At 31.2% G+C, this 17,084-nt stretch overlaps 4 protein-coding genes across 7 annotated transcripts; all 4 read left to right on the forward strand.

The window, feature by feature from the left end:
• The first annotated feature begins 143 nt into the window (after positions 1 to 143).
• Positions 144 to 1,425, forward strand: LOC11422286 (2-hydroxyisoflavanone dehydratase). The gene has a single exon (XM_003592390.4). It carries the CDS (start codon positions 244 to 246, stop codon positions 1,216 to 1,218), a length of 975 nt encoding a protein of 324 aa, XP_003592438.2. The 5' UTR covers positions 144 to 243; the 3' UTR covers positions 1,219 to 1,425.
• A 1,621-nt stretch (positions 1,426 to 3,046) lies between these two features.
• On the forward strand, positions 3,047 to 6,182 carry LOC25485225 (2-hydroxyisoflavanone dehydratase). Of its 4 annotated transcripts, none has more exons than XM_024770521.2 (4): positions 3,047 to 4,099; positions 5,142 to 5,243; positions 5,819 to 5,879; positions 6,101 to 6,182. In XM_024770521.2, the coding sequence occupies exons 1-3, from the start codon at positions 3,147 to 3,149 to the stop codon at positions 5,820 to 5,822; spliced, it is 1,059 nt and encodes a 352-aa protein (XP_024626289.1). In that variant the 5' UTR covers positions 3,047 to 3,146; the 3' UTR covers positions 5,823 to 5,879; positions 6,101 to 6,182. The 4 variants fall into 4 exon arrangements, with proteins under 4 accessions (XP_024626289.1, XP_024626294.1, XP_039685901.1 ...); XM_024770526.2 differs by having other exon boundaries at positions 6,064 to 6,145; XM_039829967.1 differs by having other exon boundaries at positions 6,037 to 6,101.
• Positions 6,183 to 10,169: 3,987 nt separating this feature from the next.
• LOC11416202 (paired amphipathic helix protein Sin3-like 1) lies at positions 10,170 to 10,538 on the forward strand. The gene has a single exon (XM_003592391.3). It carries the CDS (start codon positions 10,170 to 10,172, stop codon positions 10,536 to 10,538), a length of 369 nt encoding a protein of 122 aa, XP_003592439.1.
• A 4,715-nt stretch (positions 10,539 to 15,253) lies between these two features.
• LOC11427883 (paired amphipathic helix protein Sin3-like 2) lies at positions 15,254 to 15,787 on the forward strand. The gene has a single exon (XM_003592393.3). The coding sequence runs from the start codon at positions 15,254 to 15,256 to the stop codon at positions 15,785 to 15,787; it is 534 nt and encodes a 177-aa protein (XP_003592441.1).
• The last annotated feature ends 1,297 nt before the right edge of the window (positions 15,788 to 17,084 follow it).

Consider the following 17,084-nt stretch of genomic DNA (forward strand, 5'->3'; position numbering starts at 1 on the left):
ATTGAAGAAAAAGATGTATAATAAATAGGGGCATGTATGTAAATAAATAATTAATGTAGTTGGAAATAACAAATGGGTCTCATAAAAAGGACAAAAAAAATTCTCAAAAGGGTGTTATAATTAGGGACGAGGGAGTACTAATTTTATTGCGTGTTCTAACCAGATCAGGTTGGACTTGTCATCACATAATCACTACTCTTATAAAAATCCAAACACTCCCCTGTTTCTAACAACTCTGAATCAATGGCATCCATCACCACCGATGCAACAAAACACATCATCTCAGAAATTCCTACCTATATCACAGTCTACAGCGACGGCACCGTCGACCGTCCACGGCAAGCACCGACAGTACCACCCAATCCCGACCACCCAAATTCACCATCCAAAGACATCATCATCTCTCAAAACCCCAACATCTCTGCTCGTATCTACCTCCCCAAAAACCCCACTACAAAACTTCCCATCTTGGTCTTCTTCCATGGCGGTGGTTTCTTCTTTGAATCCGCTTTCTCCAAACTCTACCACGAACACTTCAACGTCTTCGTTCCGCAAGCAAATTCAATAGTTGTTTCTGTTGAATACAGACTTGCTCCAGAACACCCTCTACCTGCTTGTTATAATGATTGTTGGAACTCACTCCAATGGGTTGCTTCCAATTCTGCCCCAAACCCCGTTAACCCGGAATCATGGTTAATTAACCACGGTGATTTCAACAGAGTTTTCATTGGTGGTGATAGTGCTGGTGGTAACATAGTTCATAACATCGCTATGCGTGCTGGCTCTGAAGCTTTACCTAATGGTGTTAAACTATTAGGAGCTATTTTACAACAGCCTTATTTCTATAGTTCATACCCTGTTGGATTAGAAAGTGTTAAACTTAAGAGTTCTGATAAAGATTTCCACTATTCTGTTTGGAATTTTGTGTATCCTTCAGCACCCGGTGGGATTGATAATCCTATGATTAATCCTGTGGGTATAGGGGCACCTAGTTTGGATGGACTTGGTTGTGACAGGATTATTATTTGTGTTGCTGGGAAAGATGGAATTAGGGAGAGAGGGGTTTGGTATTATGAGCTTGTGAAGAAGAGTGGTTGGAAAGGGAAATTGGAATTGTTTGAAGAAGAAGATGAAGATCATGTTTATCATATCTTTCATCCTGAATCTGAGAGTGGTCAAAAATTGATCAAGCATTTGGCTTCCTTTCTTCATGAGTAAGGAAATGTTTTTCCTTTATGTGTTTGTGTTGTACTGTTTTAGATTGCAATAGTAGCAATCATCATGAGATGTTTTTGTGTTACTAATTACTATTACTAATAATAATTATTTCTTGTGATCATGTACTTGTGAGTTAATTAGTAAGTGTATTGTGTAATTATAAAGTTCATTATGGGTTAATCGTCGTATTCCATGTTATATTTTGCACACCACAAATTCTTCAAAAAAGTTTGTATAAAATATCTTCATGCTAACCGATGCTCGTGACACAATTGCTTAAGAAAAGAAAAAAAAATTGAATTTGAAAAGAGCAATATCTTTTTTACACTTTAATGGTTGTTACACAAGTTCCGAAATTGTTTTGGTATATTTGGTAGGGGCAACCGATAAGCTATAAGCTATAAGCTATAACCTCAAATGTGAATAGCGTCTGAAAAATAAATTATAAGTTCGTGGTGAAAAGAGCGTTACCAAACAAGATTTTTTTGTCAAATGAACTTATGAACTATCTACTATAAACTATAAGCTAGCTTTTTAACCTTGAGAAAGAGAGCCATTGCATCAATTGATATGCATAACTCACTTTTGGTAGATCAACCTTTTTGCCTTAAGCTAAGGCCTTTTGGGACAATGTTTTTCTCTCTCCAATACAAGAAAGTTTCTTATCTTGAAATCTTCAACCTTTCTGCCTTATATAATACAAGAAAGTTGGTTATCATTTTTGCTGTAAGAGCTATAATGTAATTTTGATTTTTCTCAGTATTCAATTTACATTTGCATGATTACAAAATTATGGTAAAACACCAAATTACATTGGTTCTAGTGGAATTGATTTTAAATCCCTTAAATAATTTACTCACTCCATCCTAAATTGTAAGGAAAAAAATCAAATAACATTTGTTAAGAAAACTAAAATATAAGAAATTGGAGTATAATTTTGTGTTTTTTTAGGAATAAGTTTCATAGGAAGATGTAAAATAATTTTCATTGGCTATTGATTATGTAGAAAATGAAAAAAAATAGAAAACTGAATGTAATTTGCATTTAATTTCATGAGAATAAGCAAAAAAAATTCTTGAAAAAAAATGATTAAAAAGAAAAGATTAAATAGAATAAAAGTTTATCTTTTGCTTATATTTTGCGACAAAAAAGTAAGTTTTTTTTTTTTTATTATTTTTTTTTTATAAATATTTTGGGACAGAGGAAATATTCAGTTTGAGGTTTGTGGAAGGATGACAAAAACATCCATAAATGTCTCCAAATCTGGATTATCCGTTTGGCAGATATAAAATGAACACATGTATCATACTTAGCGCAATCATTGATGCCTATTTACATTCATAAAGAGGAGTATTTGTTTGTTAGCTGTAAATATTGTGTTTCATGTAGCACTTGAGTGATATAGAGTTAGGTGATATTGACCAATCACAATGTCATAATGTTTGTGTTTCTCTCTCTTTCACAAACATTGTGACATTGTGATTGACCAATGTCACCTAACTCTATGTCACACAATGAACTTTATGATGAATATAACGTTTTAAAATCATAACATTATTGAATCCAATGAATTAAGATCATCTCCATATATACTAATAGATATATTTCCATTTATTGCAGGAAATGAATAATGTTTGTGTTTCTCTCTTTCACAAACATTGTGACAGACCAATATCACCAATGTCACCTAACTCTATATCATACAATGGACTTTGTGATGAATATAATAACCTTTTAAAATCATAACATTATTGAATCCAATGAATTAAGATCATCTCCATATATACTAATGGATATATTTTCATTTATTGCAGGAAATGAATAGAATTTTAACTCAAATCCAATGTAAACATACCACTCTAAGAGTACTAACACATTATCCTCTCCATATATAATAATGGAATTTTCTCTCTAGTATCTCTGAATCAATGGCAACCACCGATGTACCAAAACACATTATCTCTGAAATTCCTACCTATATCACAGTCTACAGCGACGGCACAGTCGACCGTCCACGGCAACCACCGACGGTACCACCCAATCCCAACCACCCAAACTCACCATCCAAAGACATCATCATCTCTCAAAACCCCAATATCTCCGCTCGTATCTACCTCCCCAAAAACCCCACCACAAAACTCCCCATCTTAGTCTTCTTCCATGGCGGTGGTTTCTTCTTCGAGTCCGCTTTCTCCAAAGTGCACCACGAACACTTCAACATCTTCATTCCACTAGCAAATTCAATAGTTGTTTCTGTTGAATACAGACTCGCTCCAGAACACCCTCTACCTGCTTGTTATAATGACTGTTGGAATTCACTCCAATGGGTTGCTTCTAATTCTGCGAAAAACCCAGTTAACCCGGAACCGTGGTTAATTAACCATGGTGATTTCAACAGAGTTTTCATTGGTGGTGCTAGTGCTGGTGGTAACATAGTTCATAACATCGCTATGCGTGCTGGCTCTGAAGCTTTACCCAATGATGTTAAATTATTAGGAGCTATTTTACAACACCCTTTATTCTATAGTTCATACCCTGTTGGATTGGAAAATGTTAAACTTAAAGATTTCTACTCTTACCTTTGGAATTTTGTGTATCCATCAGCACCTGGTGGAATTGATAATCCTATGGTTAATCCTGTGGGCATAGGGGCACCTAGTTTGGATGGACTTGGTTGTGATAGGATGATTGTTTGTGTTGCTGGGAAAGATAAACTTAGGGAGAGAGGGGTTTGGTATTATGAGCTTATAAAGAAGAGTGGTTGGAAAGGGAAATTGGAGTTGTTCGAAGAAGAAGATGAAGATCATGTTTATCATATATTTCATCCTGAATCTGAGAGTGGTCAGAAATTGATCAAGCATTTGGCTTCCTTTCTTCATGAGTAAGGAAATGTTTTTCCTTTATGTGTTTGTGTTGTACTGTTTTAGATTGCAATAGTAGCAATCATCATGAGATGTTGTGTTTGTGTTACTAATTACTATTACTAATAATAATGATTTCTTGTGATCATGTACTTGTGAGTTAATTAGTAAGTGTATTGTGTAATTATAAAGTTTATTACCTACTCGTTTTCTTTTCACAGATGATTATTATGGGTTAATCATATTCCATGTTATATTTTGCAGACCACAAATTCTTTTGAACTGTGTCTATAAAATAGGGTCATGCTAACCGGTGCTCCTTACACAATTGTTTAGGAAACAAAAAAAATAAATTTTGAATTTGAAAAGAGCATTTTTTTACACTTTACGTGGTTGTTACACAAGTTCCAATATAGTTTTAGACTTTTAGTATATTTGGTTCCTTAACAAGTACCCTAAGGGCACTTGTTAGTCCATAAAATAGACATAGTATTGTATCGATTGATATGCACAACTCACTTTTGGTACATCAACCTTTTTGTTTTAAGCATAAGGCCTTTTGGGACAATGTTTTTCTCTCTCCAATACAAGAAAGTTTCTTATCTTGAAATCTTCAATCTTTCTGCCTTACATAATACAAGAAAGATGGTTGTCATTTTTGCTGTAAGCGCTATAAGCAGAATCACATTCAATAGTAGTTAGAAAGTGGATATGATTGAAACAATCCCTACAATCATGATGGATCTTAATTGTTGCAGTAGACCTATAAGAAAATGGGCAATGTTATCAGTATATATAACATTGAGCTTTTTGATTTCATTGATTATTACTGTGTCAATCTTCAGGGATGAACAATGATAAGTATCACCAGAACACAACCATGTAAGAGTGATCTGTCATGATTGGGTTCTGTCCTCAGTTGTTCAAATAATGTGCAGGAGCTTTGGTCATTTTGTTTTGGTTTTGAATTGTTTTATGAAATTATTACAAAGTAGAGGTTTATGTCTTTTTGCAATAAGTACAAGGCATGTGGGACAATATCTTTTATTCTCAATTATGCAGGTATTCTCTTTCAAATTCCTCCAATTTTCGTCCTTTTCTGCTGCCTCCATTGTGCTCATCTTCTCAAGATGTAGAAGGGGACTCAGCATTAAGGCGTATCAGGTTGCTTCTTAAAGGATAAAGTTCACCCCAGCTCAACTTTAAGCAATAAATGAATCACTCATTTATCTGAATTTATTAATCTACTAGGGACTGAGGCAGACGATTTGTTTTGAGGGGTCATTACATCCCTTCTTCTTTTAATCTTTTTTTTTTCTTTCATTTATATCTTTTCAATAATACCCTGCGAAAAAAATCATTTATTTTGACAGCCAAAAAGACATCTTTAATTATATTTTATAACAACAATTTGAGTAAATTTTAGTTGACCCAAAAATGAACCCATTCATTCAAGAAAAATTTCTCATTTCCACAATTGAGATCCTACTCAGTGAAAAATCTATGTCTCACATTGAATGAATATGAAACTATGATATCATCTTAAAATTTTGGGTTGCATCAATTGCAATGGAGTCGACGACAGGGTCTGCCCCTTTGTTGGGCTTGGGTCTGTTACAGATTAACTTTCATTTATTGTGTGGCCCAATTCATTCGGATTCTTGTTGGCCCCCTTTAGTCTTATTTTATCAAATATTTTAGTGTAATTATCTTTATTCTTACCCTAAGTTTGTTAATAGGTAGTTGGTTTGTTAATTCTCTACTAACTCTATACATTTGAGGCGGCGCGGCGCATCTCAGGTACTCATTTGCCTCATTCATATTCTTATGTTCTCTTCCCTCTATACCTTTTGAATTTAGGTTTGGTTTTGTTTTGAATTGGAACAGATTTAACAGAGTTATCATTTAACTCATTCATATTCTTATGTTCTCTTCCCTCTCTACCTTTTGAATTTAGGTTTGGTTTAATTTTGAATTGGAACAGATTAAACAGAGTTATTTATTTAACATTTCCCTTGAAGATGAGGAGACACAGAGTAGATGCCAAGATTGGTGAAGCAGTGTCGTTTGTTATGGAAGTAAAACATGTGTTTCAAAATAGGAGGGAGAAGTATGATGAATTTTTGAAAATTCTAGATGATTTCTCGGCCGAAAGAATTGATCGAGCAGCTGTGAAAGAAGGAATGACGGAGTTGTTAAAAGATCATAAAGGTTTAATTTCAAGATTCAACATCTTCTTGCCACCAGGACAAGAAATCTCACTTCCATTGGATGATGATGAACAACGAGGTGATGGATTAGCATTCGAAGATGAACAGAAACATGAAATCTCACTTCCATTTGATGATCAGCAACAATAAGCTGATGAATTGGAGTTTAAAGGTGAACAGAAAGATGATTGATTACAATATCATGTCACTAGGTTGATCTATAAAATGACAGGTTTTTTGGTACTTTTGTCTATTTTTTCTTGAATTGTTGTATGAAATAAAGTGCAGGATAGTAATATTCAAGTTGCATTACATGTTAAACTTTTTGATCAGTTAAGTGTCAATTTCACAGTAATTTTTTTTTCCTTCCATTGTATGCTTTGCAGATTACTCATTCTTATTTCTTCAACTAATGTGTATAGACATTTTACATTCAACTCACTTTTAACTAAAGTCAATTTTATAAAATCAATTCATTCAGAATCATGTAATAATCACATGTAAGTGCTGTGCAGATTCTATTAGTCATTGACAACAAAGAATATTGTGTAATTAAGTTCGCAGATTTTGTGAGTCATTGACAGGAAAGCATATTATGTAGGATAGCAAACATATCTTGTACTTTAAGTGTGTAATTGTTTAGGATTATTGTGTTGTTGTTCTTTTTCTTATTTGCAGCCTGGTGCATACAATGCAAATTGTATTCCGCCTGCAAACTCTTATTGCGTTGTAATTGTTTGATCCACTCACCGTAATTTATTACCATAGTCACATAATTCTCTTGACATGTTGTGGACATGAATTGGTACTTGCGTACCAAATTCTTCTCATGTCGTTTACCACGACCCCGAACCCGTACAGCGTGCCAATAGGAATTGTGAATTATGTGACATTGATTATAACCTTCCTCCTCCATTTTTGACGGGCAGTGCTGATATTTTCTTTCTTTTCCTTTCTTCCACTCATTAAGTTCCCTTTATTTCTCCTTTACAATTTTTTGTATTTCAAATTAATGGATTTTCAATCTTCCATATTCAATCATGGAGTCTGTGGGGGAAAGGTTTAGTTTGTGCCGTTTTAGTTCCGATAAAAGTCTGTGCTGTTTTGAGGAAGGAAAATGCAAATAATTCAAAGGAAAATAATAAAATCTCCTTCAAATGAATTTGTGGGAAATATATAAAGCTATGTCACGCTTCTAAGAACCTCAGAAGTGGTAGATTATAGAGCTGCATTTATTTCTCTCACCAACTGTGTTAACAGTTTAATTTGATGGGTTGTGAGTGTTTTTTCAAAATTAAAAAGTCTTGTGTTGTTTAGTGAAAACTCAAGATAAGTCAATGTATTTACCCATTGTTTTAAGGGATTTACTGATGAGGATTTACTGATGAGCACCCTGCATATGCATACATGGTACTCTTTATAAAGAGTGGATTCAATACATTGAAATTTGTAATATTTAAGTTTTGAAGGAATAATTTATAAATTTTAGATTTTTAAAGAGTGTTTCGAAGACACTCGTTAGCAAAACTCTTATTTTAACTAAGCCACTCATCCTTTCTCATTTCTTTATAACTCTCAAATTTTTATAATATATTAAAATTCTCACAATTATAATTGATTTAGTTGTTTAAACATTACTAGCGTCAAGACCAAGACGGTCACTAAGGTGTCATGTCTTTCCATTTTTATTTTTTTTTGAAGAAAATGTCTTCCCGTTTTTATTTGACAATAAACAATAACATTGTATTGTACAAAAGAAACGATAATATTGTAAAAAATAATTAAATGAATGGTAAAATTGGAAGAAACAATGTTACACAAAAACACAATATTTTTTATATAAGGTTAAAATAAAGTTTTTCATTGTGTCCAATATTGTTCATATTATTGTGGATTGTTCATCATGTTGTTGTGGATTGTTCCTATTTGAATGAGATTTCACTAATTTTTAATTGATAATTTAAATAAAATGATAAAATAGTTTAAATGAAGGGTAATATTTAAAAGAAAAAATCCAAGCCAAAAAGAGTGTATTTCTTTTCTTTTTTTTGGGTGGAAAGAGTGTATTCCTTTATATATTGGTAAATAAGATTTCACTACAAATTCACCAATTAAACTATTTTTTCGAAGTTCTAATTAAAATATAAAAGTTTAACTGAAGTATAAAAATCCTATTATTTTTTGTCTTGAAAGTTGAAACCACTGATTTTTTTTAAGGCAAAAGCAAAATGACATAAAAAAAAAAAGAGTGGCTTTCAACTAAATTGCTACTCAACTCTAATATTTTATGAAATGCTCATGAATATTATTAAAAAAAGAAAAAATTACATAAAAATTGGGGACATAAATCTAACCCAGTAAAACTATACAAGAGTGTACATCAACCCAAAATGGATAATACAAAAATTAAAACAACGCACAAGTGTATCATATTCTAATTAATTCTAAATCTAATTAAAGGTCTTCGATGCAGTGATGGAACTCTCGCTCAACACTGAGGCGGTTCATGTACCTTAACTCTCAGCAACAATGACAGCAAGATAAACTACCCTTTCAACCCTCCTATATGGCACCTCTAAAAAAAACTTAATTACTACTCTCTTATTTTATCTAATCTAATCTAATAATAATAATAATAAGAATAATAATAATAATTTGTTCAAATAATAATAATAATAATAATAATAAAGTAAAAATAATGATATAGTTAAGTTACAAAAACTCCTCATATTTCCTACTTGAATCATTATTTTGAATCCACTTTTATTCATAACCCACAACAATGTTTTATTTATGAATCCAAAGTATATCAAAGATGAACAACCACGTTACATAAATAAATAAAGGGTTAAATATGTTTTTGGTCCCTATAAATATACCAACTTTTCGTTTTAGTCCCTCTAAAATTTTCCTTCAACTTTTAGTCCTCCAAAAATTTTCCATCTTCACTTTTGGTCCCTCTTTTAAAGTAAACTCATATGTAGAATTCACATTTTTGAATAAAAGTTTGCAGAAAAATTCATAATATTATAAGAATCTCTCCTAAAAAAATTTAGAATTTTTCAACAAAACATGAATTTAATATGAATTTTTATATTTTTTATGGTTAAAAATTCATATTAAATTTATGTTTTGTTAAAAAATTCTAATTTTTTTTGGGAAATATTTTTACAATATTCTACACATTTCTGCACAATTTCATTAAAAAATACTAAAATTAACTTAAAAATAGGGACTATAAGTAGTGATTGAAAATTTTATAGGGACTAAAAGTTGAAGGAAAATTTTAGAGGGACTAAAACGAAAAGTTGGTATATTTATAGGGACTAAAAACATATTTAACCCATAAATAAATAAATGATTTTCTTTTACAAAATTAAATAATTTAACACAAGCATTATTGTTTTACAATAGCCATATTTTAATAATCAAATAGCAACGGATGATGCACCCAACAAACGATTAAAACACCTGTCAAATTCTTACACCATCATCATTGGATACATCTCTTAACATTCCTCCAAATATAACCTACAAAATTGAAAAATTTAAAGAGTGATATTTCAGATTCATCCCACTGTTTATAACCACAACCTATCTCACATTCTTTTTCCACTCAATCATACAATTTCACTTAATCTCCACATGTTTTCATACAATGGTTACCGGCCCATTTAATAAAAGTAAAGTCTAAAAAGGTTAGTTATAATTTGTTAATAGGTAGTTTGTTTTGTTAGAAGGTAGTTAGTTTGTTGATTCTCTAGTGACTCTATATACAGAACAATCTCATGTACTCATTTACCCTTTAAATTTTTGGTTAGGTTTTGTTTTGAATTGGAAAGAATTAAACAGTGTTATTTTCTTAACATTTGCCTTCAAGATGAGAAGATCCAGAGTAAATGCCAATATTGGTGAAGCTGAAGCACTTGCATTTATAATGAAAGTGAAATATGAGTTTCAAGATAAGAGGGAAAAGTATGAAGAATTTTTAGAACTTATGAAAGATTTCAAGGCCCAAAGAATTGATACAGAAGCTGTGAAAGAAAGAGTTATGGAGTTATTTAAAGAACATCAATATTTGATTTCAAGATTCAACATCTTCATGCCATCAGGACATGAAATCTCACTTCCATTGGATGATGATCAACAAGAAAGTGATGGATTAGAGTTCAAAGATGAACATAATGATGATGAACTTCAAGGTGATGGAGTGGCACTCAAAGATGAGCAGAAAAATGATGAAGAATAACAGGTTCTTTGGTGTTTTTGCTCTTTCCTTGAATTGTTGTATGAAATGAATTTCATGATGAGTACTATGCAAGTTACATCACATGTAACATTTCCATCTCTTGTGTCAATTTAGCTGCAAATTTTTTCCATTGTACGTATACTTAGAAGAGTGCCATTTCTTTCAACTAGTAGTGTCTACACAGCAAGTACATAGAATTGTATCAATTGATATTCATATCACAACTCATTTTTTATTACAAGAAAATTGCTTATTTTGAAATATTCAATCTCTGTCTTACATAATCTCGGTTGTCCATTTTAATATTTAACTTGATATTTCAGAGAATTTGATTATATGTGATATCATATTTTAATTCTAGTTTATAACTTTATAGTAAGACATTTAAATGTACAAAATGTTAATGTAAATTAATAAACTTAAATTACTGAAAAAGTTAAAAAATATATAATTGAATCAAAAGTGCAAAACTTAAAATAATAATAATAGTAAAATATTATCCATATATTTTAGGTTTACCTAAGTAGACCTGAAATGTTTTTTATGACTTGTGGTATATGGTCCTTTTGGCTAAAAATAAAGTGACTTGATTCTAAGTTAGGCTTGACTAGGTTTTTGTAGGCTGACTTAACCTACTTCCATAATGTAAGAGATTAAAATTATGATGTCCTGGGGTACTGGTTAAGGTATCTAAAAAAAGAAAAATTAAATTAAAAAAGACACTTTTTTTATTTTTGAGAAACTGATTACACAGTTTTCGATGCAAAACTACTATATTTGTTTCCTTAACCAGTGCCCTGGACTGGTTAACATTTCCCTAAATTATTACTTACATTCAATATTATTATTTATTAATTATTATGATTTTTTTATGGTAGATTATGAGTTTCTAATTCAACTATAACTTGAGAACAAAAAGTTTATTTTTTATTTTTTGGTAGTGGCTGGGGTTTGAACCCCCTGTATATATTCATTATCTTTAGTCTATACAAACTGAATTAAGCTCAGGACACAAAAAAGTTTCTTTGAACCTCGTAAAAAAATGTTCATTTATTTCGAAAACTAAAAAATTAGATGAATAAGTATGACATCACAAAATCTTTTTAAAAAAAAAAAGTATAACATCACATTTTTATTTTTGTTTAATTAAAAGCCCAATTATATTAAAAAAATAACTTCCGTGGCCGGGAGTCAAACCCGGTACCTATATCAACTTCATGGTTGAGAAAACTCCATTGTGCTACTACAGAATTGTTGTAATTAGCAGTATAAATCATATAATTTATTCTATGAACTGATATCACGCCATAAGCAATTCAATTACAATAGCAATTTTTTATTTTTTTTTATTCTAAACAGCAAAAAGTTTAATAATTTTTTTTACAAGTGCATTACTAGATGTTATTTTAGAGGAAAAAAAAAGTTAAAGCTACGTACTATATAATAATATAACAAATTCTTTAAAAAAACATAACAAATATTTACTGAAAACAATAAAATATATTCATATGACAAATCTTAATTTGCTATGTTCAAAAGTGTTTAAAGTCTACTTTTTTTTTTTTTTTTTGGCTTTATCACCGGTTTTCAACCCTGACGAACGACTAATCTGGCTCATGCGTAGAGGCATACGCACTGGCCAAACGTTGTTCCCCTAGGAATCAAACCCGGTATTCCCCAGATACGTCCTTGGAAGGATCTCGTTGCCACTGGAGCCCAAACAACTTGATTTTTAAAATCTACTTTAGTATCATTATCTTTCACTCAACGTTTTACCTAAGATCTTAAATTATGTCCGATTCATTCCTTCAAAATAATAATAATAATAATAATAATTCTGATTCACACATTTAAGTAACCCTCCGGCCTTCACGATTTGATTCATCAACTGATCCATATTATTTCTTTTCCATTTCATAGCCTTAAATTACTGAAAAAAAGTAAACAAATATATAATTTAATCACAATTATAAATTTAATATAATAATAGTGATAAAAAATTATCATCCATATTTACTTAAGTAGACTTTTTTTTTACTAATCTACTTAAGTAGACTTAAAAAGACATTTTTATGACGACTTGTTTAGCTTAAAAAAGAATTAACTTTCTCTATTTTAAAAAGTCTAATGAGACATAATTCTGATGTAAACTAAACCGTAGGTCTTTGTAGGCTGACCAAACCTATTCTATTATATATGAGATTCAAACTATTATTTTTACCATATTCAATATTATTATATGTTGTCAAAAAAAATATTATTATGAGTCTTTAAACGAGAAAATCTTTTGATGGTTGCTCAATATGTATCTCAAATTTGCTTATGATGGAATCATAACTTTCAATCGACTATTTTTGTGTGTAAATTTCAGTCGGAACATAATTCCCTATCGGTTTTTTTCAATAACTCATACGTTTTTTCAATCGGATCATAATTTTTGAATAATTCTTACATATATTTTATTTTACTGAAAGGTAAAAATGTTTTAACCCACAAACGGGCCCAATATGACTGTGTTGTGCGTAGATAATTGCAGTTGGAGGAAGACATGTTGCTAATCTCAACAACCGTATGCTAGCATAGCATCATCATTTCCTGCTTCAGGTTTTCCTGTTGAATTTAATCAAATAGAGTGTTGTTATTTTCTCTTCTAGGTGAACAATTTCAGCAGTGAAGATGAAGCCGTGATTCGTAAAGCAGTGGCGTTTGTAATGGAAGTAGAACATGTGTTTCATGATGTGTTACGATAGTTGGTGTTCTCAAAGATGGATTGATGGCGTTGTTTAATACTACACTATATGACGTCATATTTATATCAATCAAAGTAATCTTCTTTTTTAACTAATATATTAATATATAAATGCAAATGTTATCATATAAGATAAAATGTTGTTCGATTTATATTTGTAAAGTATCAAATTTTTATTATAGATACTTAATTTGCCATCTTTTTTTTTTATCAATCAAAATAATTACTTGACCTTTTACCTCATGAACATTCATATGATCCCTTCCTTCTAAGGCTTTTGAATATTGAGTTCTGCTTTGTTTTTTTATTTTTCCCTTCAAGTTTGACGAGTTCATGAAACTCCTACATGATTTTGGTGCCAAAAGAATTGATAAAAGAGTTGTCAAAGAAGGAGTTATGGAGTTGTTTAAAGAGCATCAAGATTTAATTTCAAGATTCAGCATCTTCTTGCAACCAGGACATGAAATTTCATTTCCATTGGATAATGATCAACATGTACAACGAGGTGATGAAGCAATGTCGCTTGTAACAGCGGTTAAAGTTGCATTTCAAAATAAGAGGGAAAAGTATGGTGAAAATTCCTGAAACTCCTAGTTAATTACCATGCCAAAAGAATTGATTTACTTTTGGGACTCAACACTTTCTTGCCACCGGGACACAAAATCTCATTTCCATTGGGTGGTGACGGATTGAAACTGTCTAAGAAAACAAAATTGTTGCATACTATGAATAAGTTTAATCAAAGGTATAGTGTTTTTAACAATCGTGGATAATTCTTCCACGTAGTGTTTTTATTTATGTACTATGAGAGCATTTTTGAAAGTGTTCATGGTTTATGGGTACGGATCAACCCACAAACCCGCTCACCCAAACCAACCCACATTTTAACCAAACACAATCAACTCATTCAAACTCAATATGTTTGGTTTGGATGGTGGATTTGCCATTTTGAACCCGCAAAGTTAATATGTTGATATGCCATATTGTTTTTATTTTTATTTATAAATTGTCTAGCACATTCTTGACCATAAATCTATTTCTTTATTATAGTATAGTTTTTATTAATTGTAAAAACCAAAGCACATATCTAATGTGAGAGATTTCTGACTTTTATTCTAATTGAGAGAACTCTTACCCTTTAACTTTTGTTTTAGATGATGATAATTTTTTTTTTTTTTTTGACTTGATTCAAATTGTGGAAGAATTTTTAATCATTTAATATAAAATGCATAAGGTCCAATACAAACTTACTATTTTTAACTTTTTAATATATGCAAATTTTATAATGGCATATTCAAAATGAGAATTTTTCTAAGAGAGCCGATCGACATTTTCAAAATCACCCCACTTACAATGAGTTTACCTATTTACTTGTTCGGACACTCACATTCGCATGGATTAAATATTTATTTGATTTTCAGATTTAGTTAACTTTTTCTTCATATACTAAAAATATCAGTAAACACAATCAAAATAATTCCTTAACCTTTTACCACCTGAACATTCATATGTCTTGTTGAATATGGTTCAATTTGATATTAGTTCAAGCATGCATTCTCAACTCTGTAGTTTGATTACTTGCTATCCACACCTTCACTCAACATTCTAGTTGGAAAGTGAGTTACGATCAGTTTTGGTTGTTATGCTGTTGTAACTGATTTTGGTTTGTGGATAAAGGATGTATATATAAAGCCTTTTAGCTGGAGTAATGAATGACTAGTGAATTTCATATGAAAAATTGAGTAGTGATAAAAACAGTTTTAGTGTCTTTGAAAACTCTGAGCAAGGTAACCAATTTTCTTGTGCTCACTTTCTTCTCTTGGAATTTCTTTCTTCTGTTTTGCATGTTCATTGTCATAAATTGTGATTTCATCATAATTTAACTGAATTTAATTGAGCAAGGTATCTTCCCTCTATACTTTTTAATGTTTGGTTCGGCTTTGTTTTCGTAATTTTTCCCTTCAAGATGAACAGCTCAAGAAGAACAGGTCCCTTGATTGATGATGCAAGGGTGCTTGTAAAGGACGTAGAAGCTGTGTTTCAAGATAAGAGGGAAATGTATGAAGAATTCGTGAAACTCCTACAAGATTTCGGCGCCAAAAGAATTGATAGAAGAGTCGTCAAAGAAGGAGTTACGGAGTTGTTGAAAGAACATCAAGATTTAATTTTAAGATTCAACATCTTCTTGCCACCAGGACATGAAATCTCACTTCCATTGGATGATGATTTACAACAACGTGATCGATCAGCACTCGAAGATCGAGCAATGGCGTTTTTAACAGAAGTTAAGGTTACATTTGAAGATAAGATGGAAAAGTTCAATGAATTCTTGAAACTCCTAGCTGATTACCAAGCCAAAAGAATTGATGTAAGAGTTGTCAAAGAAGGAATGATGGAGTTGTTTAAAGACCATAAAAATTTACTTTCAGGATTCAACACCTTCTTGCCAGAGGGACACAAAATCTCACTTTCATTGGATGGTGATAGAACAACAAGGTGATGATGGATTAGAGTTGAAAGATGATGAACAATAATAAGTTTGATTACAATCGTGCGTATAGAAATTCCTAGTTTGATCTATAAAATGACAGGTTCTTTGGTCCTTTTTCTCTTTTCTTGAATTGTTGTATGAAACAAATTCTTCAGCATAGCAATACACAAGCATCTGTTAGATTGTTCAGTGTGAATTTCACAGTCAATTTTTTCCATTGTATACTTTGTAGAGTGCAAATTCTTTCAACTATTATTGAAATTTTCAATCTTTCTGCCTTACATAATACAAAAAAGATGGATCATGATTTGTTGTCCTGGTACATAGAATTGTATCAATTGATTGATATTCATAGCACAACTCACATTTAAGTACAAGAAAGTAGCTTATCTAGAAATCTGCAATCTATGTATTACATAATACAAAGAGGCTTATCATTTTTTCTATAAGAGCTAGTAGCTAGAAGCAAAATCACGTGAAGATAGGATTTTCGTGATTTTCACACTGAAGTTCATTGTTCAACTCATTTTTTCATAAATGTATCCAACATAATTAAAAAAAAAAATGTCCAACATAAACTATTTAATAAAAAAAAACATTCAACTAACTTTTCACTAAAATCAATTCATTCGTAATCAACTAACACTTGGAATGAAATGAATAATAAGGTATGGCATAAAAAATGGGTGGATAACAGATTTTCTTTTTGTTAAAGTTGGTGCAGAGTAATAAAATATGGTTTTTTTTTTATATTACCTTTGAAGAATGGTGGGTAATTTATTCACCAACCAATGAAAATGAGCAATTTGTTGGTGGGGTCAAGATAGTTCATGTATACCACTTAAAAATGTGCTTATGTGGCTAATGTGTATTGGTTGGGGTAAATTACTCATCATTCTTCTATGGGTACCCTAGTTGTCACCATAAAATATACGCCGTATAAAAGAGCATTTGTGCTCGTACATGAAACAAAATCCAAAACCATTATCATGCACTACGCAGCTTAAGCTTTCTAAGTTTTTGATAGAAACAAGTCAAACAAATATGAAACTATATCTAGGGAAACAAAAAGTTGTTGCACACACTAAATAAGTTTGTTAAAAAAATAGTCAACCTACAACACAAATGAAGCACTTTAATTTAGTGCAAACCACCAAATCCCATTCATAAAGAATTGAAGCCAAAAACAATAAAACTTACCAAAAAAAATGAAATTTGCTACTACCAAGCAAAAATCAAGTTTAAAAGACAATACCACGACAAGTTGCAACCTCACAACATCAAGTTATTGCACCCTAAATTTAAA

This window comes from Medicago truncatula, chromosome 1 (assembly GCF_003473485.1).
Source record: "Medicago truncatula cultivar Jemalong A17 chromosome 1, MtrunA17r5.0-ANR, whole genome shotgun sequence".
Classification (NCBI taxonomy): Eukaryota; Viridiplantae; Streptophyta; class Magnoliopsida; order Fabales; family Fabaceae; genus Medicago; species Medicago truncatula.